This window comes from Vicugna pacos, chromosome 16 (genome assembly GCF_048564905.1).
Source record: "Vicugna pacos chromosome 16, VicPac4, whole genome shotgun sequence".
In the NCBI taxonomy this organism is placed as follows: Eukaryota; Metazoa; Chordata; class Mammalia; order Artiodactyla; family Camelidae; genus Vicugna; species Vicugna pacos.
In genome coordinates, this window is record NC_133002.1 from 35051033 (window position 1) to 35070436 (window position 19404).

Below are 19404 nucleotides of genomic sequence, written 5' to 3' on the forward strand. Positions count from 1 at the left end.
GTGTGTGAGGACAGACTTCCTGAGAACTCAGGCCTCCTTCCTGACCCTTCCACCTTCTCCCAGGGGAGAGTGACCAAGAAATCCAGCTCAGAAGTGGCCAGCAGACAGGTGGCCCCCAGAACTCCATCTCTCCAAGAAGTTGTTCACCTTCCAGAGTCCAGGGTGGGGGTCAGCACCCTGGCTCCCCCACCTCTAGCTCCTTGCCCCAGCCAGCCACGTGCCCCTGCTCCTGAGAAGGCTGAGCCCAGAGCAGGGAGGGGGCTTGTCCATGATCACACCATGCAAATGGCCCAGCCAGGGCTGTCCCGCCTTCCAGTGACCCTCTTCCCAGACCACAGTAGCGCCCTGGAGAGGACAGTACAAAGGAATCCCCCCACCCCCAAAAGCTCGCTGAGGCCAGGCCGGCAGGGCACAGGGCGTACCTTCAGGCTGCAGTGCACAGCCGACTCGGGCGGGTACACGATGAAGTGGCGCAGGGTGAAGCCAAAGCCATCCTGGAGGCTTTTGTGTAGCAAGAGCGTCCGAGGGCTCTGCCAGGGGAGGGGCCGCCCAGGCGAGCACCCATCTCTCGGGCCCAGTGGCAGCTGTGGGAGCACAGGGAGCAAGGGTGAGAGGCTGGTCTGCACACGGCCTCCTACAGACCTGAGGCGGACTGCCAGGGTCCAAAGACCCTCCTCTGCCCTGACCCCCTCCTCTCCCCTTCCTTCCTCTCCCACCATCACCAGCCCAACAGCTTCTCCCTTCTTTCTTTCCTCAGTCCCCTCATGAGAGCTTTGTGTCCAGGGAAATTACAGTGCAGCGAGCCAGGTTTTCATTCGGTTCAGTTCAGCCAACTTTGACGGAGCACCTCCTCTGTGCCGGGCACTGGACACACAGCCTTCCTGTCCGGGAAGTGCGGGCTGCTGTCTGAGCTCATCCCTGCCGGCTACACAACCTCACACACGCACACACAGATATGCAGACACAGACACGTGCACACACACTCACCCAGACAGAACACACCACAAACACCCAGAGAAGCACACTCATGTGCCCACAGACACACAGGTGAGCATACATACGCACACTTATGTAGACATGAGACACGCGCACACAGACACATACATGCACAGACAGAGCAGCACACACGTGCATCCTGCAGAAGCAGCAGCAGGCACAGGTGGGGAACTAAGAGCTACAAGGGAGCCAACCGGACCTCAGACGACTGATGGGACTCAGGTTCAAAGCCCAGCTCCAAGGCCTGGCTGGTTCACCAGAACTGAGCAGGGAACCAACTGGGTGAGGGTAGAGGGGCACTCAGCTGCCCTCTGGCCGACCCACTGGAATACTTGAGATTCCCCAAGATGACAGGGCAGAGGGTCTGAAGACAAGGGTTTAGGGGCACACAGCTCTGTTTTCGGGCAAGAGGGAGAAGAGGAAGTCAGTGCCTGAGACGGGGACGGGTGCCCTTCAGATGCCCTGCTCAGACAGAGAGGGAAAGTAGGGGACAGGAGGATCTCAGGGAGATGGGTGCACAGAGAGGCAGAGGCAGATCAGAGGAGATGAGAGTCAAGGGCAGGCTGCCCAGTGAGAAGTCAGGAGGGCGCCCTTGGGGGTTCGTTAACCCCTGACCTCGGGCAGCCGCATCTGCCTGGTGCCCCTAATCCAAACCCCTCAGAGGGCAAGAACCCCCTCCAACCCTCAACAATCCTCACCCCCTCACTCCTCCTTGACACCAGGCAGGAGCCTTCAGCGGTGGGAAGAAAGGCATGGTAGGGCACAGAGCGAAGAAGCCCACCAGTTCTGGGGTGAAGAGGTCTGACTTCACTACGAAGTTCCCCTTCCTTCACCATCTCGAGTCTGCCACTCAGATGTCCTGATACTAAGAAGTTCCTACCCGCATCCACCCACCCTCCCATTTACACATCTGGTGGAAGGAGCCAGCCCCATGTCCAGGCATAGGCTAGGGACTTCTGCATGAAGTAGGAGGTTTGGAAAGGGGACAGATCTCAGAAGATTTAAGAAAAATGTGACAGAGGCAACAGGCTTGCTTCGTATAGTCCCAGAAGACAGTCAGGTGGAAGAGGCTGAGTGCATCTCTGGGCCAAGGAGACCATTCTAGTCATACATGTCTGGAACGCTACCCGGATGAGGTCATGAACTCTGCCCTTGCAAGGGTCCAAGCAAAAGCTGGATGACCCTCAGTCCAAGAGGCTTTAGCTGGGATTCTGGCATCAGGCCAGAGGTCCAGTGATGGCCCCTCAGCTCCTCCCACTTGTGGCTATAGTCTGGACTCACCCACTGAGCCCCACACCCCATGGGGGTCTGAGGAGGCCAGAGGAGAAAATTCTCTGGGAATTCTGCTGAGGTCTGAAATCCCCTGGCTTTCCTATCTCTGCTGACTGGGCAAGGAACTGATCAGAAAGAGAAGAGGGCCTCGGGGGACCTTCCACTGCCCCCTCCTACCAGGAGCCCTATTCCTCCCCAGTGTGGGCTGCCTCCCCAACATGCCCTCCACCCAGGCTGAGCTGAGGCTGTTTGCAGGGCCTATTGTTTGGCTGGTGTCCTGGATTAAGGTTTAAGCCACCAGCTGCCCCAGTGATGAGAAGTGGCTAGGACAGGTCCCCGCACGCCCCCCACCCCTCCCCCAGTACACATCCTGCCTGGAGCTGCCAGCTGCCTGGGGGTGCCACTCCCGGGGGATGGGGGTGGGGGGGCTGTAATCCAGTGCAGTGGGCAGGCCTTTCTCTCTCAGGTCCTCTCCTCACCCAGGCACCCCTGGCGCCTCCTCCCTTATCTCTGCCTCTCCCTTTCCTCTTTGCCTTCCTTCCAGTCTCCCTTCCCCCATCCCTGCCAACAAGGCTCTTGAGAATGTCAGTGTGGTAATCCCCCTGCCACAGCTACCACACCCCTGCTTGAAGAGGAGACACCGCAGCCCCCATCAACGGCCAGATTTTGCGGCTCCACTGTGGGAATTTCTACCTTAGATTTAACCTCAGTCCTTCATGCTGTTATACATGTATGTTTCTCTTCCTCTCCTCCCCTCTGATCTGGGACCACACTGGATCTTGCTCTCATCTTGAGAGGGAGGGAAGTGCAGAAGCAGAGGGGAAGATGCAGAAATGGAGAAGGAGCCAGCAATGGAAGGTAATTAGATTGAGAAAGGGTACAAACATCCCTAACCCTGCTCTCCGAGATAGGCACAGAGACAAGAGGATGGAGAGAGGCTTGGGGGACACGGGGACATCACTGATGAATGCTCTCTGGTCCAGATCTATTTCCAAATGCGCCCACCCTCATGTCAGGAAAGAAAGATATCCAGAAATACCAATGGTGGGAGAAGGGCAGATGGCCCCAGGGTCATAAATTAGACAAGAACTGGTACGTGGTGGGTTGGCAAGACCAGGAATTAGAACCCAGGAGTCCTGCGCCCCTCCCCTCCCCAGGAGTATAAAGAGGTCATTGCAGGGAGCACAGCATTCACGCTGGGCATGGTGCCCACTGTGACTCACACCCTACCAGCCTGGTCGATCCCGGACATCAGAAACATTGTCCCCACCCCCTCTCCAGCCCTGTCAGTCCTCACCCTGAGATCACTCACTACCTGCTGGGGCCCATTCTGCCACCTCAGCTTCCCTGGCGCGCTTGAAAACCCTTGTGCCCCTGTGCCCAGGTTCCCTACCAGGGAGAGGGCAGAGTGATGCCCTCTACTCCATTAGTGGTACCCCTGCCTGGCTCTGACTCAGGGTCACTCTCAGCCCAAACTCTCCAGGATTCCATGCCCAGGCATCTCTTCAAACAACCCTGGTCCCTTCCAGCCTTCCACCACTTGTAAACCAAGAGGCTTGAGCCCACTGGAGGCCACCACTCAGACTAGGGATTGTCATCCAGCATCCCTGGAAAAGCTCTAGGCCACAGCCCTGTCGCCCTCACCCGCAGCTTTCCAGCTCCTCAGTCACTCTGGACTCTGGAGCATCGGTCCCGGAATGCAAAGCCAACACAGCTCAAAGATCTCAGGGAGTTGGTGGCCCTGTCCCACCCACCCGGGCAAGGCCTGGCCCGGGCCCTGCCCCCGACCCCCGACCCCGACCCCGTCTCCGTCAGCCCCGCAGCGCTCACCCTGGCCGGGCGCGGCCCCGGCGCGCGGCGGTCGCTGTGGCTGAGGCAGGGCAGCCAGAGGCAGCGCGGCTCTGGGGCGCTGCAGTCCACGCCGACGGCGCGCTCCCAGCGCCAGCCCCCGGCCCCCGCGCGCTCCACGCGCCACAGGGCGCTACCTACGAGCGCCGCGGCCGGCGGGGGGCCCCGGGCCCCGCCGCCACCCCGGCCCCAGCGCGCCGCGGGCCCGGCTTCCGGAGCGGGGCGCGCCGCGAGGGGGCTGGCGGCCGTTCCTCGGCGTCTGGCGGGCGGCATCCTCGGCCCCCCGGGAGGCGGCGGGCGGGCCCTGGGGGTCCTCGCCCGCCCCCCGGAGCCGCGGGCCCGGGGCCCTGGGGCTCCGAGGGGACGGACGGCCCGCGCGGACGGCGGCAGGACGGCTGGAGCGGCTCCGCGCCTCCCGCGCCTCCCGGCCGAAGGCGCCTGAACCCGGACACGCCGACGAGTCGCGCAGGGCAGACGCCTCCCCCTTCGGGGCGGCCCCTGTCCGCGGCCGCCCCATCCCACACTCACACACCCACACACGAGAGGCCCTCCCTACATAGCGTCCCCGCAGTCACACTGCACACCCCATATGGGCGCGCACACACCCCTCACCCCCTACTCAGACAAAAACTCACTGTACCCTCCCGCACGCTATACTCCTCCCAGCCAAAGCTCATCCAGCTTCCTGCGCCCCAGAGAAATACACATTTCCACGCTACACGTGTAAACACACCTTACCCACCCTTACAGACCCACACCACACACATCTAGACACCCCCCCACACCCTACCCACCCCACACCCATACACCAACCTACACACACACACTCTCCCTCTGTCCACGTGCCACACAGAAACACACACACACTATTCCCCTCACATACATATTCATTGCAGGTGGATACCCTTCTGTGTGTGCACACACTTTGGACACTCTCCCATGTATACAATGGCTCAAAATCCCCACAGAGACCTATTTGCAAGCATACCCACTGTGCCCCTAAAAGCACACCAAGCCCCCCACATACGCACCCGTACAATACACACACACCCCACAGAGAAATCCACAAACCCCATGAAATTAGATGCAGGATGTGCACACACTCCCCATCACACCTGCTCCATGTCCATGGCCACCATGCCCCCTCAGCTCTCATACTCATGGACGTGCACACGTGCACACGCACACACATGCTGCCCTGCACAGAGAGCAGAGCCCTCATATCATCCCACATCAGAGTCATGCTCTACCCTTCCAACCATCCACCGTGGAAACATGTGACTGACCCTCTTTCCCAGGACCCACTGCCCATTAGCTCTACCCAGAGGGGCCATCACCAAGCTGACAATGGGCTCCAAGCTGGCCCCCGCCTCACCCTCAGCATGTGAGTCAGACAGGAAGCCCAAGTGGATGGCAGTCCTTGCCCTCCTCCCCTTCCTGGCTCTCTCTCTTCCCAGGCCCCTTCCCGGGTGGGGCCCGCAGAGGCCTTGGCTAATAGGTGTGTCATCGCCACCAACGTTTCTATCCCACTTGGCTGTTCACAAACAGTGTGCTTCCCCCTACAGCTTCTCACTGGGGTCTGGGGCCACTGCTCTGACCCAATTTTCAGAGAAGGAAGCAGTGGAAGTCAAAGAGCACCCCACTTACCACAGCCACACTGGGACTCCAAGCCCAGAGCCCCTCATTCCATCTTTGGATCTTATACCTAAATTCTAACCAGCATTGGGGACGGGAGGAGCAGATCCAGCCCAACTCTGCTCCCAAATCTAGGAGTTGGGGGAGGTAGAGTCATAGGGTTGGGCCCTTGTGGGTGCAGTTACCAGAAGGGAGAGCCAAGCAGAAGAGTGAGCGTCCCTTTCCCTCCCTTGTCCCATCACCTGCTGTCCTCAGCCAGGATGGAGGTACTTGTGGGAGGTAGAGGAGAAAGATGGAGGGCATGGAGAGGAGGAGAAACAGAGGACGGTGGGGGTGGGCAGGAGCAAGGGAGGGAGGAGGAAGGGTGAGGGTGAGGCCTGTGGGGACCAGGGAGCGGTTTTGTTCTCCTGTTTCCTGTTTGCCGCTTGCTGGGCCCCCTGTGCTGGAGCTGGACCCCCACCCCCACCCTGGCGGAAGCCAGACGGGAAGAGCGAGGCTGCCACCAGGGCTGAGTCAGGAGAGCTTGGGGCTGAGCGGGAAAGGACTGCAGTTAGGGGGAGCAGGACTCGGAGCATCCCCATCAGCACCTCCCTCCATCTCCAGTCACTAGAAGACCAAGGCTTCTGGGTCAGGACCACTCCTGCCCTAGCCTGCCCTGCGCCTCCCTGTCATCCCCTCCAAAGGCCAGGCCCTCAGACCAGCTGGAAGCACCGCCAAGATGTCCTCAGCCATGTCAGACTCTGCTGCCCCAAACAGAGGGCAATGACCATAGGGATGTCCCGCACAGAGTCTGACCTGCTCTCCCAGGAAGCAGCCAGTTAGTCCCTCCTGATGCCTAACTTTCTTTCTTCTTGCTGCAAATCCAGTTCCTGGTTCCGAGGAAATGGACTGACCCTCCCCACTCACGGCCAACAGGTGCTTCTGTGTGTCTGGATCAAGGATCCACCTCCCTCCCTTGAAACTGCTGACAGCCCTGAGGGTCGCAGGGAGAGGCTGGGTGGAGAAGCAGCCTGGGGTTTCTGTATCCAGGGCCGCAGAGACCTGGGAAACGATAAGCCACATATGCCGCCCATCTCCTGCCCTCTAACCTGGGAGGAGCAACAAGGCCCTAAAAAGGAGGTAACAGCCTCCTCTAACGCAAATGCACACCTCCCCGCCCCACTCCACACCTCTATCCCAGCTGCCTCTACAGGATGTCAGGACCAGGGGACACACAGTAGGACCTAGAAGCTTATACATAGTTTGAATAAATGATCTTCCAGGCCTGGGGAGCCTCTCAGCCCCCTCCCCCATTTCCTCTGGGAAAGGAATGTGGGGTGGGCCCCAGATTGCAGTGGGGGGAGGGGGCCAAGGGCTGGGAAATACCAGGCGTAGCTGAGATTCTATTCCAAGCCTTCCTGCCTGGTGTGAGTCCTCCTCCCCTACACCCTCCCCAGCTTCCTCCCCCCAAATCAGGAATTACCCCGCTGAGTAGTCCCTCCCATCATCCTCTAGTTTGACCAGCTTGCAAAATCCATTCAACCTTATCTTCCCCAAGGTCCCTGGGGGAGGGCTTGAGGGTTGCACCCCCAAAGGGAGGGCATCCAGTCTTCCTCTCTCCAAATGAGATCATCATCCTTAACTGTTTGAAAGCCCTTTCACTTTATCTCATTTGATCCTTACCCTAAGAATTGGCTAGTTGAGATTGTTTTATACCCATTTTTTAGATGCGTAAGTAGAGGCTTGATGAGGACAAGTAACTGGTTCAAGGCCTTCCTAACTCCAATAGATCTCTTTCCATTATCCTCTCATTCATCTAGTCAACAATTGCGTCTTGAATGTCTGCTCCAAAGGAGACCCTGCGTCAGGGGTTCGGGGCCTCTTCCCTCTGGAAGGGGACACTTTATTTGAGGATGCTGTTAGGGCCCTCCCAGGTTAGCTTTTGAACAAGAGGGTGGCCTGGGATGGAGAAGCGGAAGACAGCAGGGGGCCAGCCTGACAACCAGGAATCCAGGAAGAAGAGAGCATCCTGGGGCCCAAGGGACACATGGTATGAGAAGGAGGGAAACTGATACCACTGAAGGGCGTGTGGTTCAGGAAGTGAGAGACAGAGGGACTCAGGGCAATCCGCCTGCCTTTCCTTCCTCTTACTTGCTTAGTGCCTCCTCCCAGCATGTAGACTCCAAACCACAGGACAAACAATGCCCCCACCCCAAGAAAACCATCCGGCATTTCTAAAGCTCCAACTGGTTCCATACACTCGTGCAGCACCAAACTGGGACCCATAACCACCCTGCAACCTGACACACAGACAAAGCAAATCCTCTGCCAGCCTGTCCATCCCAGGCATGCAGGCAATGCGATACCCGAGGCATGCCCGCTCGCCCCGCCCACGCCCGGGCCTCTGACCCCTGCCCCAGTCTCCTCGCTCAAGGGCGGCCGCCCCCTCCGTCCTCCTCCACCCTTTAGCTCCACTCAGATGCCTGCTTCCCAGCACTACTTGTGTGCAGTCCAGACATGCCCCAACAGGCCAAGCTGACGAGCCGGCCAAGCAGGCATGAGTCTCCCCAGCACCCTCTATGTGCAAATAACCCTGTGTCACTGGGAACCTGGGGACCCCACACTCGGTCTGGCCCATGGCAGGGGCGGGGTGGTCCAGAGGGTCCCTCCAGTCCCTGTGCTCCCCCCATTTAGGGCCAGTCTTGCTCTGAGTTGGGGTGCTGTGACACTCCCCTCCCACTCTGAAACTGGGTCAGAGCCAAGAAAGGCTGGAGGAGGGGAGGGTGAGAGAATACAGAGGAGGAAGCACTTGTGAGGCCAGGAATCCCACTGCCATCTCAAGGAGGGACCAACACAACCCCACACGGCACAGAGTCCCCTAGATCCTCCAGTGGCAGTATGGCTCAGAGGTTAGCACATGGGCTCTGGGGTCCTCTAGAAGTCCAGGACTCCTGGGTCCGAGCTCTGCCTCTACCTCTTTCTGGCTGTGAGACCTCGGGTGAGCTACTTAACCTCTTTGAGCCTTGGTTCCTCACAAATAAAATGAGAAAAACACCAAGTTCCACCTCATGGGTTGTTGGGAGAGTTAAGTAAATTAAAGACAATCCTGAGCACGTAGTCGGGGTTCAATCAATGCAAGCTTTTGTTTTTTCTTTCTTTTTCTTTTACAAAAATTTTTATTGCAGTAACACTGGCATATGACGTATTAGTTTCGGGTGTACAGCACAATGATTAGGTATTTATATATATTTGGAAATGATCATCACAATAAGTCTAAATACCTGTCACCATACATAGTTTACGGAATTTTTTTCCTTGTGATGAGAACTTTGAAGATCTACCCTCTTAGCAACTTTCAAATATGCAATACTCTATTACTAACTGTCATTGCCATGCTGTTCATTACACCCCCAGAACTTATTTATTTTATAACTGAAGTTTGTACCTTTTGACTCCCTTCACCCATTTCACCCACCCACCCCCACTTCTGGGAACCACCAATGTGTTCTCTGTATCTGAGAGCTTGGGGTTTGGGGGTTTCTGTTTGTTTGTTTTCGATTCCACATACAAGTGAGATACATACAGTGTCTTTCTCTGTCTGACTTATTTCACTTAGCAAAATGCCCTCAAGGTTAATGCAAAATGTTTTCCTTGTCTTTTGGATATTCATACTCTCACACACCCAACCACTTACAGTCAGATGTGCAGACAATTCAGCCATGTGTACACAGAGACACTGTGACACATGCAGACACTCACAGAGGTCTATACAGATCCAGGAGGACCTAATCTCGTGGGCACCACCACCACCTCCCATTGCTGGCCCCCCAGGGGCTCCCACATGCCCACCTCCCCTCAAGCAGGGAGGAGTCATCAGGAGCCCCCACTTACACAGCAGAACTTCCACAGGCCCAGAGCCTTGTCCGTAGGCCCTTTGGGAGTGGGGAAGGGGTGGGCGACATGAGACCCCAGGATGGAGCCTGCTCCCAGCTAACAGGGAACAAGGCGAAGGTGCCAGGCTGGCAGGGCCCTCTCCCAGCAGGAGAGCCAAGTCCCTCCTTGGGGACACCAGAGGGAGGGGAAACTACAGATGAATATCTTTCCTCATGGTGGGAAATAAGCACTTGCAGAAAAGGGTGAGTCTGGAACCGGCCACAAAGTAAACAGCGGGGCCACTGCCCAGGCAATAGCGCGCCAGTGTGGGCCAGGGCCCACCACAAGCCCTCTCCGCCCCCGGATTTACTCCACTCTGCAGCCCCTCAGCTGTCTCAATACCACCCTCCGTGTATCCATTCTGGGCTCTGGGTCTGTCTGTTCCCCAGAAGGAAGAAGCTATGCTTCCTCTATCAGATTGGGCTCCCTGAGAGCAGGGGTTTGCTTTTTTGGCTGTGGTGGTTGTTTGCCTGTGTTAGTCCAGAGTCTCCGAGACATCTCGGCCTGTGTCTTTACCCTCAGACTGGAGACTGCTCAAGGGCCTGACCCGAGTCTCCTTGTTAGACTGAGAGCTTCCTAAGGACAACATCTACTGAATTTTCGGAAATGCATCTGTACCGCTAGAGTGCTTTGTACATAGTATGCTCTCAAAAATGACTTGCTGATGGCAAGAATATGGAGAAATTGGAACTCTTGTGCCTTGCTGGTGGGACTGCAGAATGGTGGAAAACAATATGATGGTTACTCAAAAAATTAAACATAGAATTATAATATGGTCCAGCAATTTCCCTTCTGGCCATGTACCCAAAAGAAGTGAAAGCAGAGACTCAAATAGATATTTCTACAATGATGTTCATAGCAGCATTATTCATAATAGCCAAAAGGTGGAAACAACCCAAATATCCATTGGGTTGGACATGGATAAACAAAATGTGGTATACACATATAATGGAATTTTATTCGGTTTTAAAAAGCAAGGAAATTCTAACACACAGTACAACATGGATGAACCTTGAAGACATGCTAAGTGAAATAAGCCAGACGCAAAAGTACAAATATTGTATGTTTCTACTGATATGAGATACCTAGATTCACAGAGACAAGAAACAGAATGGTGGCTGCCAAGGGCTGGGGGAAAGGGGAATGTAAGTTATTGTTTAGTGGGTATAGAGTTTCAGTTTGGGAAGATGAAAAAGTTCTGGAGGTGTGCAGTGGTGATGGTCACACAGCAATGTGAATGTACTTAACGCCACTGAACTGCACACTTAAAAATGATAAATTTTATTTTTTTATTGAATATTAACCAGAGAGCATTTTTTAAAGTGTATTTATTCTTTTCCTTTTTTATTTTTTGATGGAGGTACCAGGGATTGAACACAGGACCTCGTGCATGCTAAGTACACACTCTATCACTGAGTTATTCCTCCCTCAAAAAATGATAAATTTTAAGTTGTGTATATTTTACTACGTACTAAAAATAATGGCAGAGTCAGAATTCAAATGAGAAAATATAAATATTGTTGAAAGAAGATGGAACAAATGTACAGGTCTTCCCTTGGGGCCCAGGAGCAGGCCCTGCCCACAGAGGTTGCCCAGGACAGCTGGGTACCTCCTGCCAGGAAGCCCTTTCCCTCCCACCCTTCTCCATTGTGCCTTCTCAGAGCCCCTGTTGTCATCTTTGGGACCCTAGTAGTCCCCACACAGGGGGAGCTCTCAGGCTGCCAGGGATGTCTAAATCTTGCACACAGTAGGTCCTCGGCATGAGGACCTACCATCTATCAGTGGCTGGACTATGAATGCACGGTTTCTTGAGATGCCACATCCCAAGGTGTCAGGACCTTGGAAGAGTTTTCCTAGCCAAAGCTAGGCTACGTGGGAGGGGTTCCTGACTCCTGAGGCCCAACCCCCCTCAGCACACATCTTTTCCATGCCTATATATGCTTACACACCACCCATAACATATACACACACACACAACGGTGTGCACATGGAGGTAAGCCTCTGTTTTTGCATGCTCTCTCGTGCACATACTCCAAGGAAATCATGCCTGCACCCTGAAGGATGCACAGTCTTGTCAGAGACACAGGCAGCTCCCGCGTGCGGCAGAGCCCCCTGCTGGCCCAGGTTTGGCACATTTATCTCCCTCACAGCCCCAGAGGGGGCAGGGTGCCCTCATTTCCTCCACCTAGCCTCCCTCACTGCATTCTCCATGCCCCCAACCAGGCCCCAAGATCACCCTCCTCATCTCCTATAGACGAGCAGGCTCTTCTGCAGGACAGAGCAATTGTGGGACCTTAGGAAGAGTCTCGCTTTGGTTGTTCAAGGAGTTCTAGACCGAGGCCAGAGCCCCTTTTCAGACTAGATTGTGTTAGAGGCAGTGATTCTTAAAGGCAAGAGAATGCTTACAATGACTCCTCTCCAAAATCATCATATCCATCCTCTGACTCTGCACTCCTCATTTCAGAGGAGACAGGGGGAGAACTTTGGGCATGGCTCTCCGAAAGTCCTTCCTGTTGTCTGACCACCTGAGCAGAGACAACAGGTGCACTCATTGGTTTCTTTCAGGGGAGTGCACAGTCCCAGTCAAGCTGAGACCATGTCCCCTCCCAGGGCAGGTCTTGGCAGATTCCGAAAGTCTCCCCAAGGGCACATGGGGCTCCCTGCAGGGAGAGGTTCTCAGCTCCACCCCTGAAACCACCCACCCCCTCACCCCAGGCCCTGTTCAACCTACCCAGGTCATCCCTTCACCCTGCCTAAGAGTTGAACCTCTCCCTAATCCAGCCCATGATGCCCCAGAGGCAGCTAGAAGGGTGGAGGGGATGGTGGCTCTGCGGGGACAAACCACCTCCCCTGGCTTCTGTCCATGGGGGAGCTGGGATGGTTTCTGGGCTGGGCTTCTGTGGTCAGAAGAGGACAGATGCCATTGCCTTTGGCCCCAGATCCTCCCCCACCATGGGTCTGGCCTTACACTGGGGGACGTAGTAACAGTCACAGCAGTAATTAGTATTTGTTCAGCCCTTACTATAGGCCAGGCATGCTTAACATGCATTACTTCATTTAAGAGCAGAGCAGCCTCTTGGGATAAGTGTGACACACACCCACACATCACCTTGGCCTCTTGGGTGCCCCCTACCCACAGTCTGGTGCTAGGTGGGAAAAGCTGAGCTAACCCACAGGGCACTAGGGTGAGGAATAGAAGGCTTGTGAGCCAGAGACCAATGGCCCAGCATCGAGAAGGCTGATCTGGAGAAAGGGTTACACTTGCCAGTGGGTTTTCTTATTTCTTCAGCTACAAAATGAAGCTCGGGACAGCAGCCTGACAAAGTTTCTGGGAAAGCATTCTGGGAACTGATAAGCGGGAGGCATTATGGCCCCAGCCCTACATCCCACCCATCCAACAACGGACTCTGCTTCCGAAATGTCTCCTGAGTCCACCCACTTCACCATGCCCACCACTCTGCTCCGAGTCTCCATCACTCCTCTCGCCCCTGATGTCCAGACTAATTGTTTTAACATTATGACAGCTAGGCATTGTGGGACGTGAGTCTGGGTTCCACGCCCACCACACCCCCTTACTCTAGGCTCTGGTTATCCTGGCTTCCTTCCAGTTCCTTTGAGGATCAGGCACCTTTCCAGCCTTAGGTCCTTTGCACGTGCTGTTTCTGGAATGCTGTTCTCTCTTCCCTACCTCCCTCCCTGCCTCACCAACCCACACCCTAATTAACTCCTACCCACCCTGTAGTTCTCAGCAAAAGGTCACTCCCCAGAGATACCTCCTCTGGCTCCCAGACCAGGTCAGGTCCCTCTCACAGCACTCTTGAATTGGTGTCTATATACTTATGAGGTTATTTTGACCAACATCTCCCCCTTTGGGCTGTGAGTTCTGTAAAGCTGGGACCATCTCTGCTTTGTTGGCAGTCAAGTCCCCAGCTCCTGGCATGGGACCTGGCGCAGAGGTTGGGCTCAGCACGCTGCTTCTGAATGCACGAGAATGAATGAGCTTCTCCTCAGAGAGAGCAGATGGTTGGCAGACTCCCGTTCCCAGGAGAGGTCTACCTGGGGCAGAGGCTCCTTCACATCTTTGTCCATCTTTTTGTACCTCAACTCCTTCCTCAGTGGGAACCAGATCCAGAAAGTAGGGGTGCTGGAATAAGGGAGTAAGGGTGGGGAGAAAAGGGAAGCCGCTTCAATCCCCTTTGCAGTATCCTCTGTCCTTTCACCCTAGTTGGCCAAGCCCTTATTCACTCAGGGCTGTCCCACCACATTCAGTTTCCTCTCCCTGGAATATAACATTTGCCTCCCTCCCTCCCCTATCTTCCCTTAACTGATCCCTTATCCTCCAGGTCTCAGCTTGACTGTTTCTGAAAAGCTTCCCGTTCTGCAGGCTAAGGAACTTGTCAGGGTGCCACAGCTAGCGGCAGCTCAGATTCAAGCCCAAGTCTGTAGGCCGGCAGAGTCCAGGCTCTCAGCCACCTCATTACACGCCTCATTACCACCAGTTTCTCCCTGGAGGCCCGGCCGAAAAACACGCCCCCACTCCAGGCCTCAGTTTCCTCCTGCGGGTTTGGCCACCTAGATATCAGGAAAATTGGCAGAGATAGAAGGTGGGGGAGGAGACGGAGGGAGGAGGGAGGACGAAGGACGGAGGAGGCGAGGAGAGAGGAGTAGAGGGAGGGAGGATTGCGGAGGGGCGGCAGCCTTGGGCCAGCCAGACTTGAGTAAGGCCAAGTATGCGAACTACGCCAGATCCTGAGCTATGAATAGGGCGGCCAGGGTGGCAGACCAAGTCGGCCCTTCACGCCCCGCAGCCCCACAAGCCAGCCCTCCACGCCAGCCCTGCACAGGGTCCAGAAATGGGGCGGCGGCAAAGGAGACACGCTTGGGGACGGAGGCTGCGTGGCAAGAGCGAAGAGGTGTGGTCATGCAAATAGAGACCAGCTGGCGAATCTGATTGGTGAGTCCCTGCCCTTCTGGGAAGGTGCACAGAATGGGCACTAGCACCTCGCAGGGCCCTTGCCCACATCCGCTTCCATCCCGCTGCCTGGTTCTCAAGCCTGTGGGTCTTCGGATCACCCCCATGGATGAAGTCGCACTGATACTGTGCAGCCTCTGGAGGCTTCTCACCGTCTTCTGTCAAGGCCCTGGTAAGGCTCTGCTGCTAGGACACCATACCTGCCCACCCAGCCCCAGGTCAGCCTGTCCCATCCCTATCCCATACCCCTTTGCCTCATCAGTAACCCAAATGGGGAGCACACTGGGCTAAGGGCAGGAGACCCAGTCCCTGGCCCAGTCCTGTCCCTTGTGTGCCCCTAAACAAGTCAGTCAACCTCAGAGTCCAGCTCCTCTTTCATTCTGGCACTATTGACTAGGTGTCACTGAGTACTAGGGGTCAAAGAGACCTAAGATCAGATCCCAGCTGTGTGACCCCAGTCAAGTGTCTTCCCTCTCCACACCTCAGTCTCCTCAGCTGTAACTGGGGTCCTTGAGAGGACTCAGTGTGGAGTGCCTGGCACATAGGAGTTGTTCAACAAATATTAGTTCAGTCGTCCACAAAGGATTTTTTTTAGTTAATGAAAGAATTCCTGATCATATGACGAGACAGACATGAGACAAGATAAAGAGGCTGCAGAGCACAGTGTTTAAATACTGCTAAATAGGATTTAAAGGAATCTAGCTTTGAATCCCAACTTGGTCCCACTTCCCAGCTATGTGTCCTTGGACTAGTTACTAACCTCTCTGGGCTTCTGTTTCTGCATTTATAAAATAGAGATAATCTATTCCCCATGAGGGTGCTGTCAAGATTAAAGAGACAGTGTGTATAATGGAAGCAACCTAAATGTCCATTGACAGATGATTGAATAAAGAAGTTGTAGTATATATATATACTACATGTAGTATATATATATATATATATATATACACAATGGAATACTACTAAGCCATAAGAAAGAATGAAATAATGCCATTTGTAGCAACATGGATGGACCTAGAGATTATCATACTAAGTGAAGTAAGTCAGAGAAAGACAAATATCATATATCACTTACATGCAGAATATAAAAAAATGACACAAGTGAACTTATTTATAAAACAGAAACAGACTCATAGACATAGAAAACAAGCTTATGGTTACCAAAGAGGAAAGCAGGGAGGGATAAATTAGGAGTTTGGGATTAGCAGACACAAACTACTATATATAAAATAGATAAATAATAAGGTCCTACTGTATAGCACAGGGAACTATATTCACTAGCTTTTAATAACCTATAATGAAAAAGAATATATATGTGTATAATTAAATCACAATGCTGTACACCAGAAACTAACATTGTAAATCAACTATACTTCAATTTAAAAAAAAAAAAAGAAAGATAGTGTGTATAAAGTGGTCAGTCTAGCAGTGCCTGGCACTGAGATGTTCAGTAAATGTTAGTTGCAACCAATCCTCCTTTTGTTATTATTATATGTGATTCTCACAATGCAGTGCAAAATGCTATGGGAACTTTCAGTTCACCAGTCAACAATATTCATTCAGCTTGGCCTAGTCTAGAAGCTAGAGATAGAGAAGTGGACAAATCAAAGTCCCTACCCTCATGGGGCTTAAAGTCTAGTGCCCAGAGGAGGAAATCCCTATATTTGAGGAATTGGTGGCTGGGGGGTGGGGGGGAGAGAGGCAAAGGGGATTTACAGAGACAAATATTTGAACTGGGCATTGATGGATAAATAGGAGTTTGTGAAACAGAGAAGGCAGAGAAGGCTCTATCAGACAAGGGGAAGAGATGGTATGGCAATTTTCCTGGAAGGGGAAGAAGGTGATCATCCCACTGCTATCCTGTCCTCTCCATCTCCAGTTCCACATTTAGCCCTCATCATCTCTCCCCTGGTCTGCTGCCTCCACTTCCTGCCACCTTTCCTTGGCTCCACAGTATCTATGGGAGCAAGTCAAGTTCCTTAATATGACATGAAGGGTCTGCCATGATGTTGGAGGAGAGGGACAGATCTGGCCCTCATTAGTCTTGACAATTTCATCTCTCTTTACTCAATCTCGCACTCATTGATTCCATAAGAGGCCAGGCTGTTTCACATCTCCTTGCCTTTGCTCATGCTAGATCCTTCTGTCTGAAATGCACTTCTCTCCCTTTTCTACCACCCATCTTGTCCCAGCAAGCATCTTTCAAGCTTTGGCAAGCCTCACCTCCTTGGTGAAGCCCTCCTCTGCTCAGAGCTAGAGCATCTCTAGAGGAGGCAGGGGCTCAGCTCAAATTTATTGACGGAGCCCTGGGGTCCTCCATACCACTCTTGAGCAAACCCAGACCCCAGGAAGGCACAGGGAGAACCCCCATGCACAGCAGAGTCACGGAGAAACAGAACATAATCATACTGTCGGCATCTCCCACCTTTCCCTCATTATGCCAACACCTACTTTGATGTCAAGGCCCAGCTGAGGGCAGTGGGAAGGGTCCACCTTCCCAGGGTGGGGGCTGTGCTCCCAGGCTCTTCTTTGTCAGGGAATGTAGCAGTGACGCAGGATAGCCTGGGATTCAGAAAGACCCAGATTTCAACTCGGATACTGAGTGACCTTTGGTGGAGTAATTTACCCTCTCAGGGTCTTGGTTCTTGAATCAGTCAATGTACAGCCACTTCATGATTGTCCTTGAAAGTTGATCAAAGAAGTTTTACTTGCAGGGGAGGGTATATCTCAGGGGTAGTAAAGAAACCTAATTACCTCCTCCTCCAAAAAAGAAATTGAAAAAAAAAAAAAAAAGAAACTTCACTAAAGAATTCATGAATTAACAATAGATTTGGAAACAGGAGATGAGAGGATATCAAGCATATCACCAATTGGTTTTTAACCAATCCCTATAGCAATTCCATCCAGTGACACTGTTCTAATCTCTAAACCTGTTATCACTTTTGTGACCACAGTCACACTCAAATGATGTCACAGTGGAGACACTCATTTGTATCTGCTGTGGGTCTGTCTCCCCAGTTAGATTAGGCCAATTTTTATGGAAATATTTTGGGGGGAGTGGCAATGGGTGTGCTAGACTGTCAGAGAGTATAGATGCACATCTCAGAACCCCTTATAAAATCTTAGTGGAGTTTCGGGTGGGTGGTGGGAAAAGCAGGCAAGGAACCCCTTGAGGACAGAGCTGTGTCATATTCATCCAGGTCCCAAGACCCACAGAGAGAGCCTAGAACACAGAAGGCACACAGGAAATGATCACCAAATGAACAAAGTTCTATTTGCATTAAGGTCTAGCCGCTGCCTGATTTTCCCAGGCACTGAGCCTCCAGTTTCTGGATTCAAGTCCTTCTCCTGCCCCAGCCTGAAGTTAGAGAGAAGGACACTCTCATGGAAGTCAGGCCTGGGAGTATGTGCACCCTGGGCCACACCCAGTCGCAGATAATGCTTTCCCTAGCACTATAGGGACTGAAGCATCTGGGAGCCACTGGAGGAGGAAAAGGTCCCAGTGGGAAAAGAAGAGGGCGCCTGTCTCATCCTACCAGTAGTCCCAGCCTTGCTGTGTGACCCCCATTTCCTGACTCCCGCTCTCCCCTCTTGCAGATATCCCACCCCCTCCTGGGCTCTGAGTCCAACCTCAGCTGCCCCCTCACCCACTCACCCTCACCAGGTGCTGCAGGGCTGGTAGGGGGTGGGGGGCGGCACAGCGCCAAGGCTTCATTAGAGCTAATGAGGGCTCAGCTCTGCAGATGCCAGGGTAAGATATAGGAAAGTACCAGAAACGCCCGCAGGCTCCCATCATGGCCTAGGGTGCTCAGCTCCATCCTCCCCTTCTCTTGGGGAGGAACCAAGGGCTATACCCTTGGAAAAGGAAAGAGAGATTTAGAAGAACCTTCTCAGATACAGATAGTGCCATGATGCCAGTGGGAGATGGGGAGGCGAGGCATGAACAGAAAACAGCGTCTCACATTCTTTGAGGAAATTAAAAAGGAAGAAGCTCAGATTTAGGAGCCCAGAGTCAGACAGAAATCAAGCAAAGAACTGTTAGAAACCAGGCAAGGGGCCCAAATGAACTCTGTCCTTCCCTATATTGACCCCAACTTGGGGGCCAAGCCCCCTGGAGTAGTGGTCCTCCCACATGCCCCCTAGCCTGGCCACATTCCTCCTGCCCATAGAGCTCCTGCCCGCCCGCTCACCCGCCCAAAGGGGCTGGCCCTGGGTCTGTTTCCATCCTTGGCTTTTGGGTCTCAGTCATCCACATGCCCCGCCCCAAGTTCTCTCCTCCCAGGGATTCAGGCTGAGCTTTGAAAGGGTCACTTCAAAGAGGACCTGCCTGCAGAGGGCCCAGCCAGACCCAGGACTGGCTGCTCGGCCAGATTCCTGGTGGCTGGGGACAAAGGCCTCACTGTTCCCCCGACCCCCGGACGCCCCCAAATGCACTGGGCATAAGAAGTCTTTCTTTCCCCAGTTCCGTTCCTTACAGACCCAGGCTCTTTGCCACAGGGAGTAGCCCTGTCCCCCTCTTCCAGGAGAGCCTTGGGGGTGGGGTGTCAGGGAGCTACCAGCTCCCCACCCCCACCATCCACCCAACCCCTTCGGGCAGCCAGACTGTGGAGGCAGCCTTGGGCCTACTTCCAAACCATTGGTCCAGGCGCCTCACTGTCCCTCAGCCACTAAACCCATCCAGAGAGTGCAATAGCCTCCCCACTTCTCCCACCCATCAGAACCATACCCATCCTTCCAGGCCTCGTCCAGGCAGCATCTCAGGACTCCCT

General features: G+C 53.9%; 1 protein-coding gene across 8 annotated transcripts in view; it reads right to left on the reverse strand.

The window, feature by feature from the left end:
* Positions 1-19404, reverse strand: part of ARHGAP23 (Rho GTPase activating protein 23) — a 69649-nt gene that overhangs the window by 44904 nt on the left and 5341 nt on the right. For 3 of the 8 annotated variants that reach the window (XM_072938841.1, XM_072938840.1, XM_072938839.1), the window contains exons 1-2: positions 4099-4576; positions 423-584 (exon numbers count right to left, since the gene is read on the reverse strand). The exons of 1 other annotated variant lie outside the window; for it this stretch is intronic. In XM_072938841.1, coding sequence (XP_072794942.1) covers positions 423-584; positions 4099-4389 — 453 coding nt within the window. In that variant the 5' untranslated portion in view covers positions 4390-4576. Of the gene's footprint in view, positions 1-422; positions 585-4098; positions 4580-19404 lie in introns of those variants that run through there. 4 more of the 8 variants (XM_072938845.1, XM_072938843.1, XM_072938842.1 and 1 more) reach the window with 3 other exon arrangements.